The sequence below is a fragment of the Gallinula chloropus genome, assembly GCF_964237585.1.
Source record: "Gallinula chloropus genome assembly, contig: HAP1_SCAFFOLD_647, whole genome shotgun sequence".
Taxonomy (NCBI): domain Eukaryota; kingdom Metazoa; phylum Chordata; class Aves; order Gruiformes; family Rallidae; genus Gallinula; species Gallinula chloropus.
This window is the reverse complement of record NW_028168550.1, coordinates 1-20,307: the sequence shown is the minus strand read 5'-3', so window position 1 is coordinate 20,307 and position 20,307 is coordinate 1. Positions and strand designations below refer to the sequence as shown.

Genomic DNA, 20,307 nt, shown 5'->3' with positions numbered 1-20,307 from the left:
GGGGGGGGACGACACACCCACACCCACCCACCATCAGTTTTAGACACCCCCAGGGTGGGGGGGGGGTTGGGGGGAGGAAGGTGTGTGGGGGGATGGGTAGAGGGAGATGGGGGGGTGGTACCCCAAAAGCGGCGGGGGGAGGAGTGATGTGGGGGGAGCAAAAGGGTCCAAAAGCGGGGTGGGGGCTGGGGGAGGGGGGTGTGACACCCGTATCCCCCCCCCTTCCTTTCCTCTCCCCCCCCAAGTTCTTGCTGTAGGGTTTTCCCCTTCCCCCTCCCTGCCCCGCATGGTGCCTCCCCCCAGTCCCCACGCACACGGTTATAGCGATAAAACCTCTAGGAACGTAGAGACCGAGACCGGCCCCGGCCCCGGGGGGGGTGGGGGGGGGGTGGGGTGTGTGGGGGGGGAGGGGGCGGCTCCGGGAGGGGGGGTGGGGGGCCCGAGGTGGGGGGGGGTTGGAGACGCCGTGGAGCCTGTGGGTGCCGCGGGTCTGGTGGGTTTATTCCCCCCCCCTCCCCCAGTTTTGTTCCGTTTTTTACCGTTTACAGGGGGGTGGGGGGTGGGGGGAGGGTCCGTCCCGTGGGAACCGGCTGTGGCGGGGGGAGGGGGGAGGGGAGGGCGGGGGAGGGGGGGAGGGGACCGGGGGCGCCGGGCCCGGTTGTACCGCGCGCCCCCCTCGTTCGTGCTTGAGAAAGAGAGTCCGTTGTTGACCGTTTGTTCGCCGTGTTCGTGCCGTTTGTTCCCGGGAAGCCGGGGGAGGGGGGGGTTGGGGGGTCCCCGGTGCCGTTCCGGCTCCTCCTGGTATCCCCATGGGCCACACGTGGGGGGCACTTCCGGCGCTTTGTAAGTGACGTCGCGCCGCGCGCCTCGCTGATTGGGCGATGGGAGCGTCACGTGGGGTGGGTGGGAGGGGAAGGGGCTCTACCCGGAAGTGGGTCGTGGCCGTGGAGACGGGACGCGGCTGGGCCGCGCCCCGGTACCGGGCAGGGCCGGGGGGGCGAGGGGGGGACGGACACAGCGGGCCCGGCCGGCTCAGAGGTCCCGGCCGGCTGCCCAGCCCTGGGGAAGCGCTCGGGGAGGGGTCTCGGCCCCTGCGGTTGGCGGGACTCGGGTGTTGCAGCCGGTACCGGGGGTGGGGGGGGCGGTCCGGGGGCTCCGGGAGGGTCCCGGGGGGGGTAGGGGGGGCGATCGGGGGGCTCCGGGAGGGTCCCGGTCCCGGGGGGTGCCCGTAGCTGTGTTGGAAGAGGGACCCGGCTGGGGGGGGGGGGGGGTGATCCCGGTCCCGGGGAGGGGGGGGGGATCCCGGTGTCGGTGTCCTGGGGGTGTCGGTACCGGGAGCTGAGAGCGACCCCCCCCCAGCCATGGAGGGCACCCCCGGGGCCGGCGATCCCGACCGGCAGGCGCAGGAATACATCAGCCGTCTGCGGGGCACCGGGACCCCCCCGGGGCCGCCCCCCCCTCCTCCTCCTCTTCCTCCTCCTCCTCCCCCCGCGCCCCTTCCCCTCCACCGGCCTCCCCCGGGGCTGAAGCGGCCGCCGGCGGGCGGGGAGGGGGCGGGGGGGCTGCTGGCGCTGCCCCTGGAGCTGCTGCTGGAGATCTGCGGGTACCTGGGGGCGCGGGAGGTGCGGGGGGTCCTGCCCCGCGTGTGCCGGGCGCTGCGGGACGTGGCCCGGGACGCCGTGGCCTGGCGGCTCCGGCTGCAGCGCAGCGCCCGGGGGCCCTTCCCGGTGCTGGAAGGTGCGTCTGGGGGTGTAGGGGGGGGGTAACTGGGGGGGTGGGGGGGGTGGGGGTGTGGGGGGGCTGGGGGTGTCCCTAGTGCTCCGTGTGCGCAGCTCGGGGGAGGGGGGGAACTGGGGGGTAACTGGGTGAGGGAGATGGGGAACTGGGAGGGATGAGTAACTGGGGGGGTAAATGGGGGGGAGATGGGTAACTTGGGGGGGGTAACTGGGGGGGTAACTGGGAGGGATGGGTAACTGGGAGGGATGAGTAACTGGGGGGGTGGGTAACTGGGAGGGATGGGTAACTGGGGGGGTGGGTAACTGGGAGGGATGGGTAACTGGGGGGGGGTAACTGGGAGGGATGAGTAACTGGGGGATGGGTAACTGGGGGGGTAACTGGGGGGGAGATGGGTAACTGGAGGGGATGGGTATCTGGGGGAGAGGGGTAACTGGGGGGGTAACTGGGAGGGATGGGTGACTGGGAGGGATGGGTGACTGGGGGGGAGATGGGTAACTGGGGGGGTAACTGGGGGAGATGGGTAATTGGCGGACAGGGGTAACTGGGGGAGAGGGGTAACTGGGAGGGATGGGTAACTGGGGGGGGAGATGGGTAACTGGGGGGTCCCCCCCAAGCCCCGAGGCAGCTTGTCCCCCCCTCTGTCCCCCCCATTTCCCTGCATTGAGTTGGACACCCCAACACCCCACCCCCTTTCCCCCCCCCAACCCTCCTGCCCCCCAAGCACCTCCAGGGCAAAGAGGCTGAATTAGGGACCCCCCAGTCAGTTCAGGGACCCTGACCTTCCCCTCCCCCACCCAGAGGAGGGGTTCGACTGGTCAGCAGCCTGTGTGGACGTGGAGGAGCATCTGCAGCGCTGGGGGGGCGGGGGGGCCCCCATGGAGCATTTCTCCCTGGACGAGGGGCACTTCGCCTCCGTCGACTCCGTCCTCCTCCTGCAGGTCAGGGACGGGACCCCCCCCAAATCCCACGGGCATGGGGGGGGGTGTGTCCCCTCCCTCCTCCTGGACCCCCCAAATCCCACGGGCACAGGGGGGGGGGGTGTGTGTGTCCCCTCCTCCTCCTGGACCCCCCAAATCCCACGGGCATGGGGGGGTGTGTGTGTCCCCTCCCTCCTCCTGGACCCCCCAAATCCCACGGGCATGGGGGGTGTGTGTGTCCCCCCTCCTCCTCCTTGTTGCCCCCTTCCCCTTCCCTGGGCCCCCCAGATCCCACGGGCACGGGGGGGGGGTGTCCCCCCTCCTCCTCCTCCTGCTCCCCTTCCTCTTCCCTGGACCCCCCAGATCCCACGGGCATGGGGGGGTGTGTGTCCCCCCTCCTCCTCCTTGTTGCCCCCTTCCCCTTCCCTGGGCCCCCCAAATCCCACAGGCACGGCGGGGGGGGGAGTTGGGGTGTCGTCCCTCCTCCTTCTCCTCACCCCCTTCCTCTTCCCTGGACCCCCCAGATCCCAGGGGCATGGGGGGTGTGTCCCCCCTCCCTCCTCCTGGACCCTCCAGATCCCACGGGCATGGGGGGGTGTGTGTGTGTCCCTCCTCTTCCTCCTGGCCCTCTTCCTCCTCCCTGGACCCCCCAAATCCCACAGGCATGGGGGGGTGTGTCCCCACTCCTCCTCTTCCTGGCCTCCCTCCTCCTCCCTGGACCCCCTAAATCCCACGGGCATGGGGGGGGGTGTGTCCCCCCTCCTCCTCCTTGTTGCCCCCTTCCCTGGGCCCCCCAAATCCCATGGGCACGGGGGGGGGGGGGGGGGGGTGTCGTCCCTCCTCCTCCTCCTCACCCCCTTCCTCTTCCCTGGACCCCCCAGATCCCACGGGCATGGGGGGGTGGGGTGTCCCCCCTCCCTCCTCCTCCTGGCCCCCTTCCTCTTCCCTGGACCCCCCAGATCCCACGGGCACGGGGGGGGTGTCCCCCCTCCTCCTCCTCCTGCTCCCCTTCCTCCTCCCTGGACCCCCCAGGTTCTGAGGGCACAGGGGGGCGGGTGTCCCCGCTCTTCCTCCTCGCCCCCTTCCCCTTCCCTGGACCCCCAAATCCCATGGGCATGGGGGGGGGTGTGTGTGTCCCTCCTCCTCCTCCTGGCCCCCTTCCTCCTCCCTGGACCCCCCAAATCCCACAGGCATGGGGGGGGTGTGTGTGTCCCCTCCTCCTCCTGGACCCCCCAGATCCCACAGGCACAGGGGTGTGTGTCCCCCCTCCTCCTCCTCCTGGCCCCTTTCCTCTTCCCTGGGCCCCCCAGATCCCACAGGCATGGGAGGGGGTGTGTGTCCCCCCTCCTTCCTCCTGGCCCCTTTCCTCTTCCCTGGACCCCCCAAATCCCACGGGCATGGGGGGGGGTGTGTGTCCCCTCCTCTTCCTGGTCCCCCTCCTCTTCCCTGGACCCCCCAAGTCCCACAGACACAGGGGTGTGTGTCCCCCCTCCTCCTCCTCCTCCTTGCCCCCTTCCCTGGGCCCCCCAGGTTCTGAGGGCACGGGGTGGGGGGGTGTGTGTGTGTGTGTGTCCCCTCCCTCCTCCTGGCCCCTTTCCTCTCCCCTCACCCCCTTTCCCTGCCAGGGGGGGACTCTCTGTGTCTCGGGCGCCCGCGACCGCAACGTCAACGTGTGGGACCTGCGGCAGCTCGGCCGCGCCCCGGGCAAGGTGCTGGTGAAGGCGCTGGGCACCGAGCGCAACGGCACGCACAAGGTGAGGGCTGGGGGGGCCACCACCCCTCTATCACCCCCTTATCCCCCCCCACGACTCCCTGGGGAGGGTCCCGGGCTTGTTTTGGGGGTGATTGACTTGGGGGAGGGGGGGTTTTCCTCTGTGCCAGGGTTGGGTTTGGTGTTTGGCGTCCCGCGGCGTGAAGGTGTGTTCGGGCTCCTGGGACAGCACGGTGAAGCTGTGGGACCTGCAGGCTGAGGGGCAGCAGTGTGGGGAGATCAGGTAAGGCCTTGGCATGGGCTGAGGGGGGGGTGGGTTTGTTTTTTGGGGGGTCCCAGCACAGCTCAAGTCCCCCTCAGGGAGAAGGCGGCCGTGCTCTGCCTCTCCTACCGCCCCGACGTCCTCGTCACCGGGACGTACGACAAGACCGTCACCGTCTACGACCCCCGAGGTTGGTCTGAGGGGGGGTTTGGGGAGAGGGGAGGGTCTCTCCCTCCCTCCCCAGCTGGGTTTTGGCTCCTCACGGGCCCCTCCTGGCAGCTGAGCCGGCGCTGGTGCGCAGCTACAAGCCCCACGCCAGCGCCGTGCTGGCCCTGGCTGCCGACGACCGGCTCATCGTCTCGGGCAGCGAAGATCGGACCCTCGTCGTCTTCGACCGCCGCGCCGACGGCGTCCTGCAGAGGCTGCAGGTGGGGGCTGCTGTCCCCCCCCCCACAGAGCCCTGGGAGGGTGTTTGGAGGGGAGGGAGAGGGACAATTTGGGGCTCCATGGCAGGTTGGGGCTGCTGTTCCTCCCCAAGACCCTGGGAGGGTGTTTGGAGGGCAGGGAGAGGGACAATTTGGAGCTCCATCACCATTTCTTCACCCCCCCCCATCATTCCCAGCTGGAAAACTACCCTCCCCAGAGCCCTGGGAGGGTGTTTGGGTGGAGAGGGGGTGCAGGGAGAGGGACAATTGGGGGTTCCATGGCAGGTTCAGCCTCTTGTCCCTCCCCAGAGCCCTGGGAGGGTGTTTGGGTGGAGAGGGGGTGCAGGGAGAGGGACAATTCGGAGCTCCATCACCATTTCTTCACCCCCCCATCATTCCCAGCTGGAAAACCCCCCTCCCCAAAACCCTGGGAGGGTGTTTGGATGGAGAGGGGACAGGGAGAGGGACCATTTGGAGCTCCATGGCAGGTTGGGGCTGCTGTCCCCCCCCAGAGCCCTGGGAGGGTGTTTGGATGGAGAGGGGGTGCAGGGAGAGGGACAATTTGGGGTTCCATGGCAGGTTGGGGCTCTTGTCCCTCCCCAGAACCCTGGGAGGGTGTTTGGATGGAGAGGGGGGGCAGGGAGAGGGACAATTTGGAGCTCCATCACCATTTCTTCACCCCCCCAATCATTCCCAGCTGGAAAAGCCCCCTCCCCAAAACCCTGGGAGGGTGTTTGGGTGGAGAGGGGACAGGGAGAGGGACCATTTGGAGCTCCATGGCAGGTTGGGGCTGCTGTCCCTCCCCAAGACCCTGGGAGGGTGTTTGGAGGGGAGGGAGAGGGACAATTGGGGGTTCCATGGCAGGTTGGGCTTGTTGTCTCTCCCCAGAGCCCTGGGAGGGTGTTTGGAGGGGAGGGAGAGGGACAATTTGGAGCTCCGTGGCAGGTTGGGGCTCTTGTCCCTCCCCAGAGCCCTGGGAGGGTGTTTGGAGGGGAGGGAGAGGGACAATTTGGAGCTCCATGGCAGGTTGGGGCTGCTGTCCTCCCCCAGAGCCCTGGGAGGGTGTTTGGAGGGGAGGGAGAGGGACAATTGGGGGTTCCATGGCAGTTTGGGGCTGTTGTCCCTCCCCAGAGCCCTGGGAGGGTGTTTGGAGGGGAGAGAGAGGGACAATTTGGGGTTCCGTGGCAGGTGGGGGCTGCTGTTCCTCCCCCCAGAGCCCTGGGAGGGTGTTTGGGTGGAGAGGGGACGGGGAGAGGGACAATTGGGGGTTCCATGGCAGGTTGGGGCTGCTGTCCCTCCCCAGAGCCCTGGGAGGGTGTTTGGGTGGAGAGGGGGGCAGGGAGAGGGACAATTGGAGGTTCCATGGCAGGTTGGGGCTCTTGTCCCTCCCCAAAACCCTGGGAGGGTGTTTGGGTGGAGGGGAGGAGGGGGGAGAGGGACAATTGGGGGTTCCATGGCAGGTTGGGGCTGCTGTCCCCCCCCAGAGCCCTGGGAGGGTGTTTGGAGGGGAGGGAGAGGGACAATTTGGAGCTCCATCACCATTTCTTCACTCCCCCCATCATTCCCAGTTGGAAAAGCCCCCTCCCAAGAACCCTGGGAGGGTGTTTGGGTGGAGATGGGGGCAGGGAGAGGGACAATTTGGAGCTCCATGGCAGGTTGGGGCTGCTGTTCCTCCCCAAAACCCTGGGAGGGTGTTTGGGTGGAGGGGAGGTGGGGGGAGAGGGACAATTTGGGGTTTCATGGCAGGTTGGGGCTGCTGTCCCCCCCCAGAGCCCTGGGAGGGTGTTTGGAGGGCAGGGAGAGGGACAATTTGGGGTTCCATGGCAGGTTGGGGCTCTTGTCCCTCCCCAAAACCCTGGGAGGGTGTTTGGGTGGAGGGGAGGAGGGGGGAGAGGGACAATTGGGGGTTCCATGGCAGGTTGGGGCTGCTGTCCCCCCCCAGAGCCCTGGGAGGGTGTTTGGAGGGGAGGGACAGGGACAATTTGGGGTTCCATGGCAGGTTGGGGCTCTTGTCCCTCCCCAGAGCCCTGGGAGGGTGTTTGTCCCTCTCCCCCAACCCACCTCCATCCAATTTGGAGCTCCATGGCAGGTTGGGCTTGTTGTCCCTCCCCAGAGCCCTGGGAGGGTGTTTGGGTGGAGGGGAGGAGGGGGGAGAGGGACAATTGGGGGTTCCATGGCAGGTTGGGGCTGCTGTCCCTCCCCAGAGCCCTGGGAGGGTGTTTGGGTGGAGAGGGGGGCAGGGAGAGGGACAATTTGGGGTTCCATGGCAGGTTGGAGCTGCTGTCCCCCCCCAGAGCCCTGGGAGGGTGTTTGGGTGGAGATGGGGGCAGGGAGAGGGACAATTGGGGGTTCCATGGCAGGTTGGGGCTCTTGTCACTCCCCAAAACCCTGGGAGGGTGTTTGGATGGAGAGGGGACAGGGAGAGGGACAATTTGGAGCTCCATGGCAGGTTGGGGCTCTTGTCCCTCCCCAAAACCCTGGGAGGAGGGTGTTTGGGTGGGAGGGGAGGGGGAGAGAGGGACAATTTGAGCTCCATCACCTACCCCCCCCCCATTCCTCCCCCCCATTCCCAGCTGGACAACTACCTGCTCTCCATGTCGTACCGGGGGTCCCAGCTCTGGGCTGGGGACAACCAGGGCCGGGTGAGCGTCTTTGGGAGCAGCTGCGGCACCTTCCAGCCCGTGCGGGTAGGGACCCCCGGAACGGGGGGGTTGGTGGGGTGAGGGGGGGTTGTGGGGTGCTGCCCCCCCTCCCCAAGGCCCCACGTCTGTCTGTCTGTCTGTCTGTCTGTCCCTGCAGTGCTTCGACGTGGGGCACCGGCTGCAGATCACGGGGCTCTGGCACTCGCTGGGCTCCCTGTTCACCACATCCACCGACAGGATGCTGCGGGTGAGGGGCTGGGGGGGGGCTGTGAGCCCCTTATGGGGCTGGGGCTGGGGGCTGTGTCCTGTGAGCCCCTTATGGGGCTGGGGGGGGGGGCTGTGAGCCCCTTATGGGGCTGGGGGGGGGCTGTGAGCCCCTTATGGGGCTGGGGCTGGGGGCTGTGTCCTGTGAGCCCCTTATGGGGCTGGGGGGGGGGCTGTGAGCCCCTTATGGGGCTGGGGCTGGGGGCTGTGTCCTGTGAGCCCCTTATGGGGCTGGGGAGGGGGTCTGTGAGCCCCTTATGGGGCTGGGGCTGGGGGCTGTGTCCTGTGAGCCCCTTATGGGGCTGGGGAGGGGGTCTGTGAGCCCCTTATGGGGCTGGGGGGGGGGGCTGTGCCCACTGAGCCTCTTATGGGGCTGGGCCTGGGGGGCTGTGCCCGCTGAGCCCCTTATGGGGCTGGGGAGTAGGGGTGGGGGGCTGTGCCCTGTGAGCCCCTTATGGGGCTGGGGGGGGCTGTGCCCACTGAGCCCCTTATGGGGCTGGGGGGGGGCTGTGCCCTGTGAGCCCGTTATGGGGCTGGGGAGGGGGCTGTGCCCACTGAGACCCTTATGGGGCTGGGGCTGGGGGGCTGTGCCCTGTGAGCCCCTTATGGGGCTGGGGCTGGGGGGGGGGCTGTGCCCTGTGAGCCCCTTATGGGGCTGGGGCTGGGGGGCTGTGCCCACTGAGCCCCTTATGGGGCTGGGGGGGGCTGTGCCCACTGAGCCCCTTATGGGGCTGGGGAGGGGGCTGTGCCCGCTGAGCCCCTTATGGGGCTGGGGGCTGTGTCCTGTGAGCCCCTTATGGGGCTGGGGGGGGGGCTGTGTCCTGTGAGCCCCTTATGGGGCTGGGGCTGGGGGGCTGTGCCCTTAGAGCCCCTTATGGGGCTGGGGGGGCTGTGCCCACTGAGCCCGTTATAGGGCTGGGGGGGTCTGTGTCCACTGAGCCCCTTATGGGGCTGGGGGGAGCTGTGCCCTGTGAGCCCGTTATGGGGCTGGGGGGGGGGGGTCTGTGCCCGCTGAGCCCCTTATGGGGCTGGGGCTGGGGGGGGGTCTGTGCCCTGTGAGCCCCTTATGGGGCTGGGGGGGGCTGTGCCCACTGAGCCCCTTATGGGGCTGGGGGGCTGGGGGGTGGTATGTGAGTGGCTCCCGTCCTCTCACAGATCCACGTCCCCACGGACCCTCCCCGCACCATCTGCTCCTGGACACACGACGACGTGCTCAACGGGGTGAGGAGGCCACACGGGCCCCTTGCACACGCGTGTGCGAAGCCAGCCTGGCTTCCCTCTTATGGGGGGGTGTCACGGGTGTCGTGTGTGTGTCACGGGTGTGTCATGGGTGTGTCGTGTGTGTCACATGTGTGTGATGTGTGTGTCACGTGTGTGTCGTGTGTGTGTCACGGGTGTCACATGTGTGTGTCGTGTGTGTGTCACGCGTGTGTCGCGGGTGTGTAATGGGTGTCAGGGGTGTGTCGCGGGTGTGTCGTGTGTGTCATGGGTGTCGTGTGTGTGTGTTGTGTGTGTCACGGGTGTGTCATGGGTGTGTGTCGTGGGTGTGTCATGTGTGTCACGTGTGTGTGTCATGGGTGTGTCATGCGTGTGTCACGGGTGTGTCTTGTGTGTCTTGTGTGTCGTGGGTGTGTCGTGTGTGTGTCGGGTGTGTCGTGTGTCACGTGTGTCGTGTGTGTGTCGGGTGTGTCGTGTGTCACGTGTGTCGTGTGTGTGTCATGGGTGTGTCGTGTGTCACGTGTGTCGTGTGTGTGTCTCGGGTGTGTCTCGGGTGTCACGTGTGTGTCATGTGTGTGTCGGGTGTGTCACGGGTGTGTCGTGTGTGTGTCATGTGTGTGTCGTGTGTGTCACGGGTGTGTCGTGTGTGTGTCATGTGTGTCATGTCTGTGTCACATATGTGTCGTGTGTGTCACGTGTGTGTCACGCATGTGTCCTGGGTGTGTCACGCATGTGCCACGGGTGTGTCTCGTGTGTGTCGTGTGTGTCACGCGTGTGTGTCACGTGTGTGTGTCACGGGTGTGTCACGTGTGTGTCTCGTGTGCGTCATGGGTGTGTCACGGGTGTGTCACGCGTGTGTGTCACGTGTGTGTGTCACGGGTGTGTCACGTGTGTGTCTCGTGTGCGTCATGGGTGTGTCACGGGTGTGTCACGCGTGTGTCGTGTCCCCCCCAGATCAGCGTGGACGGGGACGTGGTGGCCGCGGCGTCCGGGGGCCTCTCAGTGGAGGTTTGGAGGCTCCGAACCTGACCCCCCCTCCCCCCCCGTGTCACGGTGCTCGTGCTGCCCGGGCAGGGGGCAGCGGGGGGGGGGGGGATGGGGCCGGGGGCTCCACCCCGGGGGTCCCACCAGGGTCCCCCCTCTGCCCCCCCGCCCAGCGCAGGAGGGACCGGGCCCGGGGCCCGGGAGCTGCCGGCTGCTCGTGGGTATTAAAAGGATCGGAACGGAGCGAGGGGCGTGTCCGTGTCTGGGGGCGGTTTTGGGGTGAAATGCGGCGGGTTTGGGGGCGCTGCTGGGGACGGAGGTGACGGGATGGACCCGCCCTTGGAACCGAGGTATCTTGGGCCTCCGCGCTGCCCGTTTCCAAGATGGCGGCGCCCAGGTGTACGCCGGGGAGCGATGGGGAGGCGGGAATTCCGGCGCAGGCGCAGTACCGGGTGGGGGCCGGGACACACGGAGGCCCCAAGATGGCGGCACCCAGGTGTACGGCAGGGAGCGGAGGCGGGAATTCCGGCGCAGGCGCAGTATGGGGACACACGCACGCACGCACCAAGATGGCGGCGCCCAGGTGTACGGAGGGGAGGCGGGAATTCTGGCGCAGGCGCAGTACCGGGTGGGGTGCCTGGACACACGGAGGCCCCAAGATGGCGGCACCCTGGTGTACAGCAGGGAGCGGAGGCGGGAATTCCGGCGCAGGCGCAGTAGGGACCACAGGGAGTCCCCAAGATGGCGGCGCGCAGCGGCGGCGCGGGGCAGTGAGGCGAGCGGAGCCCCATGGCGGCCCCGGGCCAGGCCCAGGCCCCCGCCGCGGCCTTGCGGGCCGTGCTGAAGCCCAGCGGGCCCCTCCCGGCCGAGAGCCTCCCGGTTCGCGGCTACGACTTCTCCGGAGGGCCGGACTACGCCGCTTTGCTTCGTTCTTTCCACACGACCGGGTTCCAGGCCACCAGCTTCGCTCAGGCCGTCGCCGAGATCCGCAGGATGGTGGGGCCGGGCTGGGCTGGGCCGGGCCGGGCTGGGCCGGGCCGGGGCGGGCTGGGCCGGGCCGGGCTGGGCCGGGGCGGGTTGGGCCGGGGCGGGTTGGGCCTGGCTGGGCTTGGCTGGGCCGGGCTGGGCTTCGCTGGGCCGGGCCGGGCCGGGGCGGGTTGGGCCGGCCCGGGCTGGTCCGGGCCCAGCCGGCTTGGGCCGGGCTGGGCTGGGCCGGGCCGGGTTGGGCTTGGCTGGGCCTGGCTGGGCCGGGCCGGGCTGGGCCAGGGGGCGGCAGGGAGGGGGGGGATGTGGGGAAGGGTCTGGGCCTGACCCCGCCGCCTCCGTAGATCGCGGCGAAGCTGGAGCCGCTGAGCCAAGAGGAACGGGCCCGGGCCGGGCTGGCGGGGCCGCGGCCGCCCTCGGGCTGCACCATCTTCCTGGGTTTCACCTCCAACCTCGTCAGCTCCGGCGTCCGGGAGAGTATCCGGTACCTGGTGCAGCACAACATGGTGCGGGGAGGGGGGGGGCGGCGCTGGGGGGGTCCACAGGGTGTCCCCGGGGGTGGGGGGGGGGTCCCTGGAGGTTATTGGGAGGGGGTGGGGGTGCCTGAGGGGGGCCTGAGGCTGTTGGGAAGGGGCCCCTGTGGGTCCTGAGGCTAATGGGGGGGGGGCGAGGTCATTTAGGGGGTCCCCAGGGGGTCCTGAAGCCCTTGAGAGGGGCCTTGGTGTCCCTAGGCCATTGAGAAGGGTCCCCGGGGGTGTCCCTGAAGCCTCTGGGGGGGATTGTGAGGCCCTTGTTGGGGGGTTTCCCATGTCCCAAAGCCATTGGGAAGGGTCCCTGGGGGTCCTGTGGGTATTGAGCGGGTCCTGAGGCCGTTGGGGGGTGGGTTCCCAGTGTCCCAAGCCCATTACAAAGAGGTCCCGGGGGGTCCTGAGGCTATTGAGGGGGTCCCCGAGGGTCCTAAGACCATAAGGGGGGGGAGGGGGGGACTAAGGCCATTGGGGGGGGAGGGGGAGGTTTCCCCGTGTCTCAAGTCCATTGAGAAGGGTTCCTGGGGGGGGTCCTGAAGCTATTGAGGGGGTTCCCAGAGGCTCTAAGGCCACTGGGGGGGTCCGCAGGGGGTCCCCAAGGCCGTTACATGGGCTCTGTGTCCCCCCCCTCGGCAGGTGGACGTGCTGGTGACCACGGCAGGGGGGGTGGAGGAGGATCTCATCAAGTGTCTGGCACCCACCTACCTGGGGGACTTCAGCCTGCGGGGCCGGGACCTGCGCCAGAGCGGCATCAACAGGTACCTGGGGCTGAGGGGGGGTCCCCTTTGGGGCTGGGGGGGGTTTTAACCCCCATATCCCCCCCCCCCTCCTTTCCCAAAGGATCGGGAACCTCCTGGTGCCCAACGACAACTACTGCAAGTTTGAGGACTGGCTGATGCCCATCCTGGACCGGATGGTGGATGAGCAGGAGACGCAGGTGGGGGGCAGCCCCACTCCCCCCCACAACCCCTTTTCCCCTTGGGGGTCCTTCCCAGCTTGGGGAGGGGGTTTTTGGGGGGGAGCACGGGGGTCCTGAGCACACCGATCTGGCAGGGGGTGAGGTGGACGCCCTCCAAGATGATCGCGCGGCTGGGGAAGGAGATCGCCAACCCCGAGTCGGTGTGTTACTGGGCACAGAAGGTAGGTGGGGAGGGGGATTGGGGGGCACAAGGGGGTTGTGGGGGGGCACAGGGGGGGTCACAGCTCCTCACTAAACCCCTTTTCCAGAACCAGATCCCGGTGCTGAGCCCGGCGCTGACCGACGGCTCGCTGGGGGACATGATCTTCTTCCACTCCTACAAGCGCCCGGGGCTGGTGTTGGATATTGTGGAGGGTGAGTGGGATTCCCCAGCCCCCCCCAAATACCAGGGAATCCCCTTTATTCCCCCCTCAAATGTTGGGGACACCCCCCTCCCTGCCCACAGACCTGCGCCTCATCAACACCCAGGCCATCTTCGCCAGGAGAAGCGGGATGATCATCCTGGGCGGGGGGCTGGTGAAGCACCACATCGCCAACGCCAACCTGATGGTGAGGGGGGGGGGACACACACAGACACAGGGCGTGGGGACCCCTTTTTGGGTTGTTTGGGGAGGGGTCTCACTGTGTTTCTCCCCCTCCCAGAGGAACGGTGCTGATTTCTCTGTCTACGTCAACACGGCGCAGGAGTTCGACGGCTCCGACTCCGGAGCGCGGCCGGATGAGGCTGTTTCCTGGGGCAAGATCAGGATGGATGCCACCCCTGTCAAGGTGGGGGGGGTCTCAGGGGGAGGAAAGGGAAGATTTGGGGTGCTGGAGAGGGGGGAAGTCCCCCTCCCTTCACCCCCTTTCCTGTGCCCAGGTCTATGCTGACGCCTCCCTGGTGTTTCCGCTGCTGGTGGCAGAGACGTTCGCCCAGAGAGCTGATGATTTCCCAGCAGGAGACTGAGCTGGAGCAGGGGGGAGCACCCAGTTTGGGGGGGCTGAACCCCACTTTTGGGGGTGCCCATCTCAATACCACGCATGCAGAGTGGGGCAGTTCCCTAATGGGGGGGGGGGGGCTGGGACCCCCCTCCTCACATCCCCTTCCCACCGCTTGTATTTATTTGAGCCCCTCAGGGGGGTCCCTGCGCCCTCAATAAAGCTCCAGAGCTGCTCCACGCTCTGCCTGGCTTCCCTTTATTGGGGAGATCGTGTCGTGTGTGTGTCCCCCACCCCAAATAAACCCCCCCAGACCCTTCCCCAGCATCAGGTGGCAGCGTCCTCCTCGGGCTGGAAGGTCTCCTCACGCCAGAGCTGGACCTGGCCCTGGGTGGCAGCCAGGAGACAGGGCAGGTTGGGGTGGAAGGAGAGGGACTGCACCACGCCGCGACCCACCTCCAGCCTGAGCGCCAGGGAACCCTGCCAGGGAGAGGGGGGGTGTAAGGGTTTGAGTTTGGGGGGTGAAGGGGGCCTTTGAGACCCCTCCCCAAAGCTGTGGGTTGTGTCTGCTCACCTCTACCAGGTCCCAGAAGTAGATGCTGCCGTCCTCCGAAGCGCAGCCCACGTGGGTGTCCTGCTCGCTCAGCACGCAGTCCAGGCGGTACGCGGTGCTGCGGTGCCCTGTGTACCTGGGAGGGGGAAGAGGAAGGGGGTGGGTGAGATGGGGTAGGGGGTGGGGGGTCCTTTACCCACTGTGGGGTGTGAGGAGGGGGCTCGTACTCGCCCAGCAGCTCCCCAGTCTCCTTGTCCAGCAAGCGGAGGGTCGAGTCCAGGCTGGCGGCCAGGGTGCACTGCCCGTCCTTGCTGAAGCAGACGCTGGTGATGGGGCCTGGGAGAAGGTGGGAGGTTTGGGGGGGTGGAAGGGGGGGCTGGGAAGCACCCCCCCAGCCTCAGGGGTCCCCTCCCATCTTTGGGAGACCCCCCTTCAACTCACTCCCTACGTAGTCGGAGTAGAGCTGCCCGGCACGGAGGTCGTAACGCCGGACGCGGCCGTCCACGGAGCTGTGGGGTGGGGATGGGGGGGGTGGGTTAGTTTTGGGGGGTGGGCAGGGGGGTGAGACACAGACAGACCCCCCCCCTCCTCACCCTGAGAGGATCTCGTGGTCAGAGACCTTCACGCTGGAGACCCCGTCCTTGGCCTCATCCAGGACCTGGACGGGGTCCGGGCGCCGCGAGCGACAGTCCCAGCACCGGACGGTGGAGTCGATGGAGCCTGAGGGGTGGGGGAACAGGGTGTTTGGGGGGGGGACACAGGACACAGGGGGTCAGGGGACACACACAGGGCGTCAGGGTGGGGTGGGGGGTCTCTGACACCAGCAGGACCCCCTCCCCTCTCCCCGTTCTCACCAGACACGATGAGCGTGGCCTCCTCGTTGAACTGGACACAATTCACCTTCTGTGGGAGCGACAGGGACTCAGCACCCCGCAGAGTGACCCCCCCTGGAGCCCCCCACCCCTTCCCCGAGCCCCCTCCCCACCCTGTCCTCACCCCTGCGTGGCCCCGGTACTTGCGGACCACCTGCCCGGTGGTCACATCCCACAGAGCCACCGTCTTATCGGCGCCGCAGGAGCAGATCCGGCTGTTATCAAAGGAGCTGGGGGATGGGGAGCCCCGTTAGAGGGGCTGGGGGGTGTCCCCCAGGCTGGGGGGGGTGTCCCCAGGCTGGGGGGGGTCCCTGCAGCCCCCTCCCCATGCCTTACCCCGCGGCATCCAGCACCTCGTAGCCGTGGCCCTGGTAGGTGCGCAGGGCTGAGCCCCGGTGCGGGTTCCAGAGCTTCAGGGTCTTGTCGCTGCCGCACGTCAGGCAGTAGTTCCCATCCGCTGGGGGGGGCAGAAAGCTGGGGTGACCCCCCCATTCCCACCCCAGGATGGGGGGAGGTAATTCCCTCCCTCCCCTCCCTTCTGCTCCCCACCCCCCCACTCAGGGGCACCGGGGACCCCTCCCGGCCCTTGGGGATGGGGGTCTGTCCCCTCCGCCGGGATGGGATGGGATGGGAGGGGGGGGGGAGACCCCGTTCTGCCCCCCCCCCCTCCGGGCCAGGAGGCGGTTCCCCCCATCCCCAGGATGGGGCCCGGGTCCTCCCCCCCCCACTGCATTCCCGGGCCCAGTTCCTCCCTCCATCCCCGGTTCCCCCCCCCCATCCCGGGCCCAGTTCCTCCCTCCATCCCCGGTTCCCCCCCCCCATCCCGGGCCCAGTTCCTCCCTCCATCCCCGGTTCCCCCCCCCCATCCCGGGCCCAGTTCCTCCCTCCATCCCCGGTTCCCCCCCCCCATCCCGGGCCCAGTTTCCCCCCCTCCATCCCCTGTGCCTCCCACCATCCCCGGTCCCGGTTCCTCCCCCTCCATCCCCAGTTCCCCCCCCCCATCCCCGGTTCCCCCCACGATCCCCGGTCCCAGTTCCTCCCCCATCCCTGGTTCCCCCCCCCCCCCCTATCCCCGGGCCCGGTTCCTCCCCCCCTCCATCCCCGGGGTCCCGGTGCCTTCCGCCACCCCCGGTTCCCTCCCCATCCCCGGTTCCCCCCTCCACCCCCATCTCTGGTTCCTCCCGCTCCATCCCCAGTTCCCCCCCCCCATCCCCGGTTCCCCCCACGATCCCCGGTCCCAGTTCCTCCCCCATCCCCGGTTCCCCCCCCCCCCATCCCCGGTCCCGGTTCCTCCCCCATCCCCGGTTCCCCCCTCCATCCCCAGTTCCCCCCCGTCCCCGGTTCCCCCCCATCCCCGGTCCCGGTTCCCCCCCACCATCCCCGGTGCCCCCCCCATCCCCGGTCCCGGTTCCCCCCATCCCCGGTCCCCCCGCCGCCCCGCGTCCCGGCCCCGCGGCCCCGCACCGTTGAAGCGCACGGCCCGCACGGCGCCCTGTCCGCACTCCAGCGCCCGCAGCCGCCGGCGCGGCAGCTCGGCCCGGGCGGGTCTCGGCCGCGGAAAGGCCATCCCGGGCCGGGGCCGGGGCCGGGGCCGGGGCCCCGCGGCTCTTCCGGCAGCGCCGGCGGAAGCGACCGGCCGGGCGCGATGGCGGATCCGCGGCGGCCGGCGAGGGTGGCCCGGTGGGACCCGGCGGGACCGGGGCTGGGGGGGGACCGGGGCTGGGGGGACGGGGCTCTGAGGGGGGACCGGGGCTCTCGGGGGATGACTGGGGGGGGACGGACCGGGGCTGAGGGAGGGGACCGGGGCTCTGATGGGGGTACCGGGGCTGGGGGATGACTCGGGGGGGACGGACCGGGGCTGGGGGGGACGGGGCTCTGGGGGGGGGACGGGGCTGGGGGAGGGGACCGGGGCTCTGATGGGGGTACCGGGGGTGGGGGATGACTGGGGGGGGACGGACCGGGGCTGGGGCGGACGGGGCTCTGGGGAGGGGGGGGACACGACCGGGGCTCTGGGGGGGACCGGGACCGGGGCTCTGATGGGGGTACCGGGGCTCTGGGGGGATGACTGGGGGGGGGGGACGGACCGGGGCTCTAGCGGGGGGACCGGGGCGGGACCGGGGCTGGGGGTGGGGGACCGAGGCTCGGGGGGGATGGGGACCGGCGACGGGGCGGGGGGAGCGCGACCGGGGCTCTGGGGAGGGGGGGGGACCGGGGCTGGGGGGGGAGGACCGGGGCTCGTGGGGCTACCGGGGCTCTGATGGGGGTACCGGGGCTGGGGGATGACTGGGGGGGGAGGACCGGGGCTGGGGGGGGGGACCGGGGCTCTGGGGGGAGGGGACCGGGGCTGGGGACCGGGGCTGGGGGGGACGGACCGGGGTTTCGGGGGGGGGTGGGATCGGGGCTCTGGGGGGGACCGGGGACGGGGAGGGGGGAGGGGGGAGGGACGGGGGGTGTGGGGGGACCGGGGCTGGGGGTCCTGACCGGGGCGGGGGGGTGGTGGGACCAGGGATGGCTGGGGGGGGACAGACCGGGGCTCTGGGGACGGGGGGGACCGGGGATGTGCCGGGGTGGAGACTGGGGGTGGGGGGTGGTGGGGGGACCGGGGGTCTGGGGGGGGACTGGGGGCGGGGGGTGGGTGACGACCGGGGCCGGGGCTGGGGGGACCCGACCGGGGCTCTGGGGGGGGGGGGTGGGACCGGGTCTGGGGCGGGGAGGGGGCCGGGGCTCTGGGGGGGGGCCCGGGAGGGGGGGGGACCGGGGGGAACGGGAACCGGGAGAGGCGGGAACCGGGGCGGGGGGGGGGTGTGGGGAGGAAGCGGGGGGGGTCCCGGCCCCCCTGACCCCCCGGCCCCCCCGGCCCCCCAGGTACAAGCCGCCGGCTACCGAGACCAACCCGGCGCTGGAGGATCCCACCCCCGACTACATGAACCTGCTGGGGATGGTGTTCAGCATGTGCGGGCTGATGCTCAAGGTGGGGGCACGGGGGGGCACGGGGGGGCACGGGGGGGGCACACGGGGAAAGGGGGGACCCGCCCCGGAGTGGGGAGGGGGCCCCGAGCCCGGCCGGGCTGCTGGTTTGGGGACTGAGGGGCACGGGGGGCTCAGGGACTGTCCCTGGGGGGGATTCGGGGGGGCAGGGACCATCCCAAGGGGGGACAGGGGGACAGGGAGGGGATTCGGGGGGTCAGAAGGGACAGGGAGGGAATTTGGGGGGTCAGAAGGACAGGGAGGGAATTCGGGGGCCCAGGGGGCCAGGGAGGGAATTTGGGGGTTCAGAAGGACAGGGAGAGAATTTGGGGGGCCGGGGACCATGCCAGGGGGGGTCAGGAGGACAGGGAGGGAATTTGGGGGGGCCAGGGGGACAGGGAGGGAATTTTGGGGGTCAGAAGGGACAGGGAGGGAATTCGGGGTTCAGGAGGACAGGGAGGGAATTTGGGGGACCAGGGAGGGAATTTGGGGGGTCAGAAGGATGGGGAGGGAATTTGGGGGTTCAGGGGACCAGGGAGGGAATTTGGGGGTTCAGGAGGACAGGGAGGGTATTTGGGGGTTCAGAAGGACAGGGAGGGAATTTGGGGGGGTCAGAAGGACAGGGAGGGAATTTGGGGGGTCAGAAGGACGGGGAGGGAATTTGGGGGGTCAGGGGACCAGGGAGGGAATTTGGGGGGTCAGGAGGACAGGGAGGGAATTTGGGGGGTCAGAAGGACGGGGAGGGAATTCGGGGGGTCAGGGGACCAGGGAGGGAATTTGGGGGTTCAGGAGGACAGGGAGGGAATCCGGGGGGTCCCAGCCCCTGCCGGGGGGTCCCCACCCTGCCGGGGGGTCCCAGCCCCTGCCGGGGGGGGGTCCCCACCCTGCCGGGGGGTCCCAGCCCCTGCCAGGGGGGTCCCCAGCCCACCCTGCCGGGGCCCAGCCCGTGCCCGTGCCCGCAGCTCAAGTGGTGTGCCTGGGTCGCCGTCTACTGCTCCTTCATCAGCTTCGCCAACTCCCGCAGCTCCGAGGACACCAAGCAGATGATGAGCAGCTTCATGTCAGCCCCAGCCAGCCCCTGCGCCGGGGGGCACCGGGAGGGGGTCTCTGAGGGGGGGTGGGGGGGATGGAGGGCTGGGGAGGGGGGCTGGGGGGGCTGGGGAGGGGGGTTTGGGGGGGATGGGGGTGATACTTGGGGGTTTGGGGGGATGGGGAGGGGAGGGGGCCTGGGGGGGCTGGGGAGGGGGGTTTGGGGGGGATGGGGGTGATACTTGGGGGTTTGGGGGGGATGGAGAGGGGAGGGGGGGCTGGGGAGGGGGTTTGGGGGGGATGGGGGGATGGGGGTGATACTTGCGGGGGATGGGGATGATACTTGGGGGTTTGGGGGGGCTGGGGAGGGGGGTTGGGGGGGATGGGGGTGATACTTGGGGGTTTGGGGGGGATGGGGAGGGGAGGGGGGACTGGGGAGGGGGGGTTGAGGGGGATGGGGATGATACTTGGGGGTTTGGGGGGGGATGGGGAGGGGAGGGGGCCTGGGGGGGCTGGGGAGGGGGGTTTGGGGGGGATGGGGGTGATACTTGGGGGGGCTGGGGAGGGGGGTTGGGGGGGCTGGGGAGGGGGTTTGGGGGGGATGGGGGTGATACTTGGGGGGGCTGGGGAGGGGGGTTGGGGGGGCTGGGGAGGGGGGTTTGGGGGGGATGGGGTTGATACTTGGGGGTTTGGGGGGGCTGGGGGAGCTGGGAAGGTGGGTTGGGGGGGCTGGGGAGGGAGGTTTGGTGGGGATGGGGGTGATACTTGGGGGGGCTGGGGAGGGGTCTGTGAGCCCAGCCCGGTGTCCCCCCCCCCCCCCAGGCTGTCCATCTCGGCGGTGGTGATGTCCTACCTGCAGAACCCCCAGCCCATGTCCCCTCCCTGGTGACGCTCAGCGGGTGCCTGGAGGGGGCTGGGGGAGAGGGAGCAGCTGGGAATGTGGGGGAGGGGGTAATAAAAGGGGGTGCTGGGCTTGGGCGTTGTGGGTGTCGTGGTTTGGGTGGGCTGGGTGCTGCCTGGGGTCGGGGGGGGGGGGGGATGGAGCTTCCCAGGGCCAGGAGACCCTGCTGGGGGGCAGGGGGGGCTGGGGGAGCCCCAGGGGCTGTGGGGAGGGTCTGGGGGCAGCCCAGAAGCTGAGGTATGGCCGGGGGGGGGGGCTGGGGGAGCCCCAGGGGCTGTGGGGGGGTCTGGGGGCAGCCCAGAAGCTGAGGTATGACCTGGGGGGGGCTGGGGGAGCCCCAGGGGCTGTGGGGGGGGTCTGGGGGCAGCCCAGAAGCTGAGGTATGGCCGGGGGGGGCTGGGGGAGCCCCAGGGGCTG

General features: G+C 69.5%; 4 protein-coding genes across 6 annotated transcripts; 3 read left to right on the top strand and 1 right to left on the bottom strand.

The window, feature by feature from the left end:
- The first annotated feature begins 927 nt into the window (after positions 1-927).
- FBXW9 (F-box and WD repeat domain containing 9) lies at positions 928-10,401 on the top strand. 2 transcript variants are annotated; one of them, XM_084280804.1, is made up of 11 exons: positions 928-976; positions 1,360-1,737; positions 2,536-2,675; positions 4,280-4,408; positions 4,536-4,648; positions 4,726-4,817; positions 4,907-5,055; positions 7,626-7,739; positions 7,852-7,941; positions 9,114-9,179; positions 10,131-10,401. In XM_084280804.1, exons 2-11 carry the CDS (start codon positions 1,362-1,364, stop codon positions 10,203-10,205), a joined length of 1,344 nt encoding a protein of 447 aa, XP_084136930.1. In that variant the 5' UTR covers positions 928-976; positions 1,360-1,361; the 3' UTR covers positions 10,206-10,401. The 2 variants fall into 2 exon arrangements, with proteins under 2 accessions (XP_084136930.1, XP_084136931.1); XM_084280805.1 differs by lacking the exon at positions 928-976 and having other exon boundaries at positions 1,291-1,737; positions 4,716-4,817; positions 4,929-5,055.
- Positions 10,402-10,892: 491 nt separating this feature from the next.
- Positions 10,893-13,823, top strand: DHPS (deoxyhypusine synthase). Of its 2 annotated transcripts, none has more exons than XM_084280809.1 (9): positions 10,893-11,156; positions 11,489-11,628; positions 12,308-12,429; positions 12,512-12,608; positions 12,725-12,811; positions 12,899-13,004; positions 13,096-13,199; positions 13,293-13,418; positions 13,510-13,823. In XM_084280809.1, exons 4-9 carry the CDS (start codon positions 12,567-12,569, stop codon positions 13,594-13,596), a joined length of 552 nt encoding a protein of 183 aa, XP_084136935.1. In that variant the 5' UTR covers positions 10,893-11,156; positions 11,489-11,628; positions 12,308-12,429; positions 12,512-12,566; the 3' UTR covers positions 13,597-13,823. The 2 variants fall into 2 exon arrangements, with proteins under 2 accessions (XP_084136935.1, XP_084136934.1); XM_084280808.1 differs by having other exon boundaries at positions 11,489-11,650.
- A 38-nt stretch (positions 13,824-13,861) lies between these two features.
- Positions 13,862-16,614, bottom strand: WDR83 (WD repeat domain 83). Its single transcript, XM_084280806.1, has 9 exons — positions 16,458-16,614; positions 15,330-15,450; positions 15,118-15,223; positions 14,976-15,024; positions 14,715-14,841; positions 14,563-14,630; positions 14,349-14,457; positions 14,143-14,257; positions 13,862-14,048 (listed from the first exon to the last, which is right to left on the bottom strand). Exons 1-9 carry the CDS (start codon positions 16,558-16,560, stop codon positions 13,896-13,898), a joined length of 951 nt encoding a protein of 316 aa, XP_084136932.1. The 5' UTR covers positions 16,561-16,614; the 3' UTR covers positions 13,862-13,895.
- Positions 16,553-19,955, top strand: WDR83OS (WD repeat domain 83 opposite strand). Its single transcript, XM_084280807.1, has 4 exons — positions 16,553-16,673; positions 17,859-17,964; positions 18,923-19,020; positions 19,812-19,955. Exons 1-4 carry the CDS (start codon positions 16,639-16,641, stop codon positions 19,876-19,878), a joined length of 306 nt encoding a protein of 101 aa, XP_084136933.1. The 5' UTR covers positions 16,553-16,638; the 3' UTR covers positions 19,879-19,955.
- The last annotated feature ends 352 nt before the right edge of the window (positions 19,956-20,307 follow it).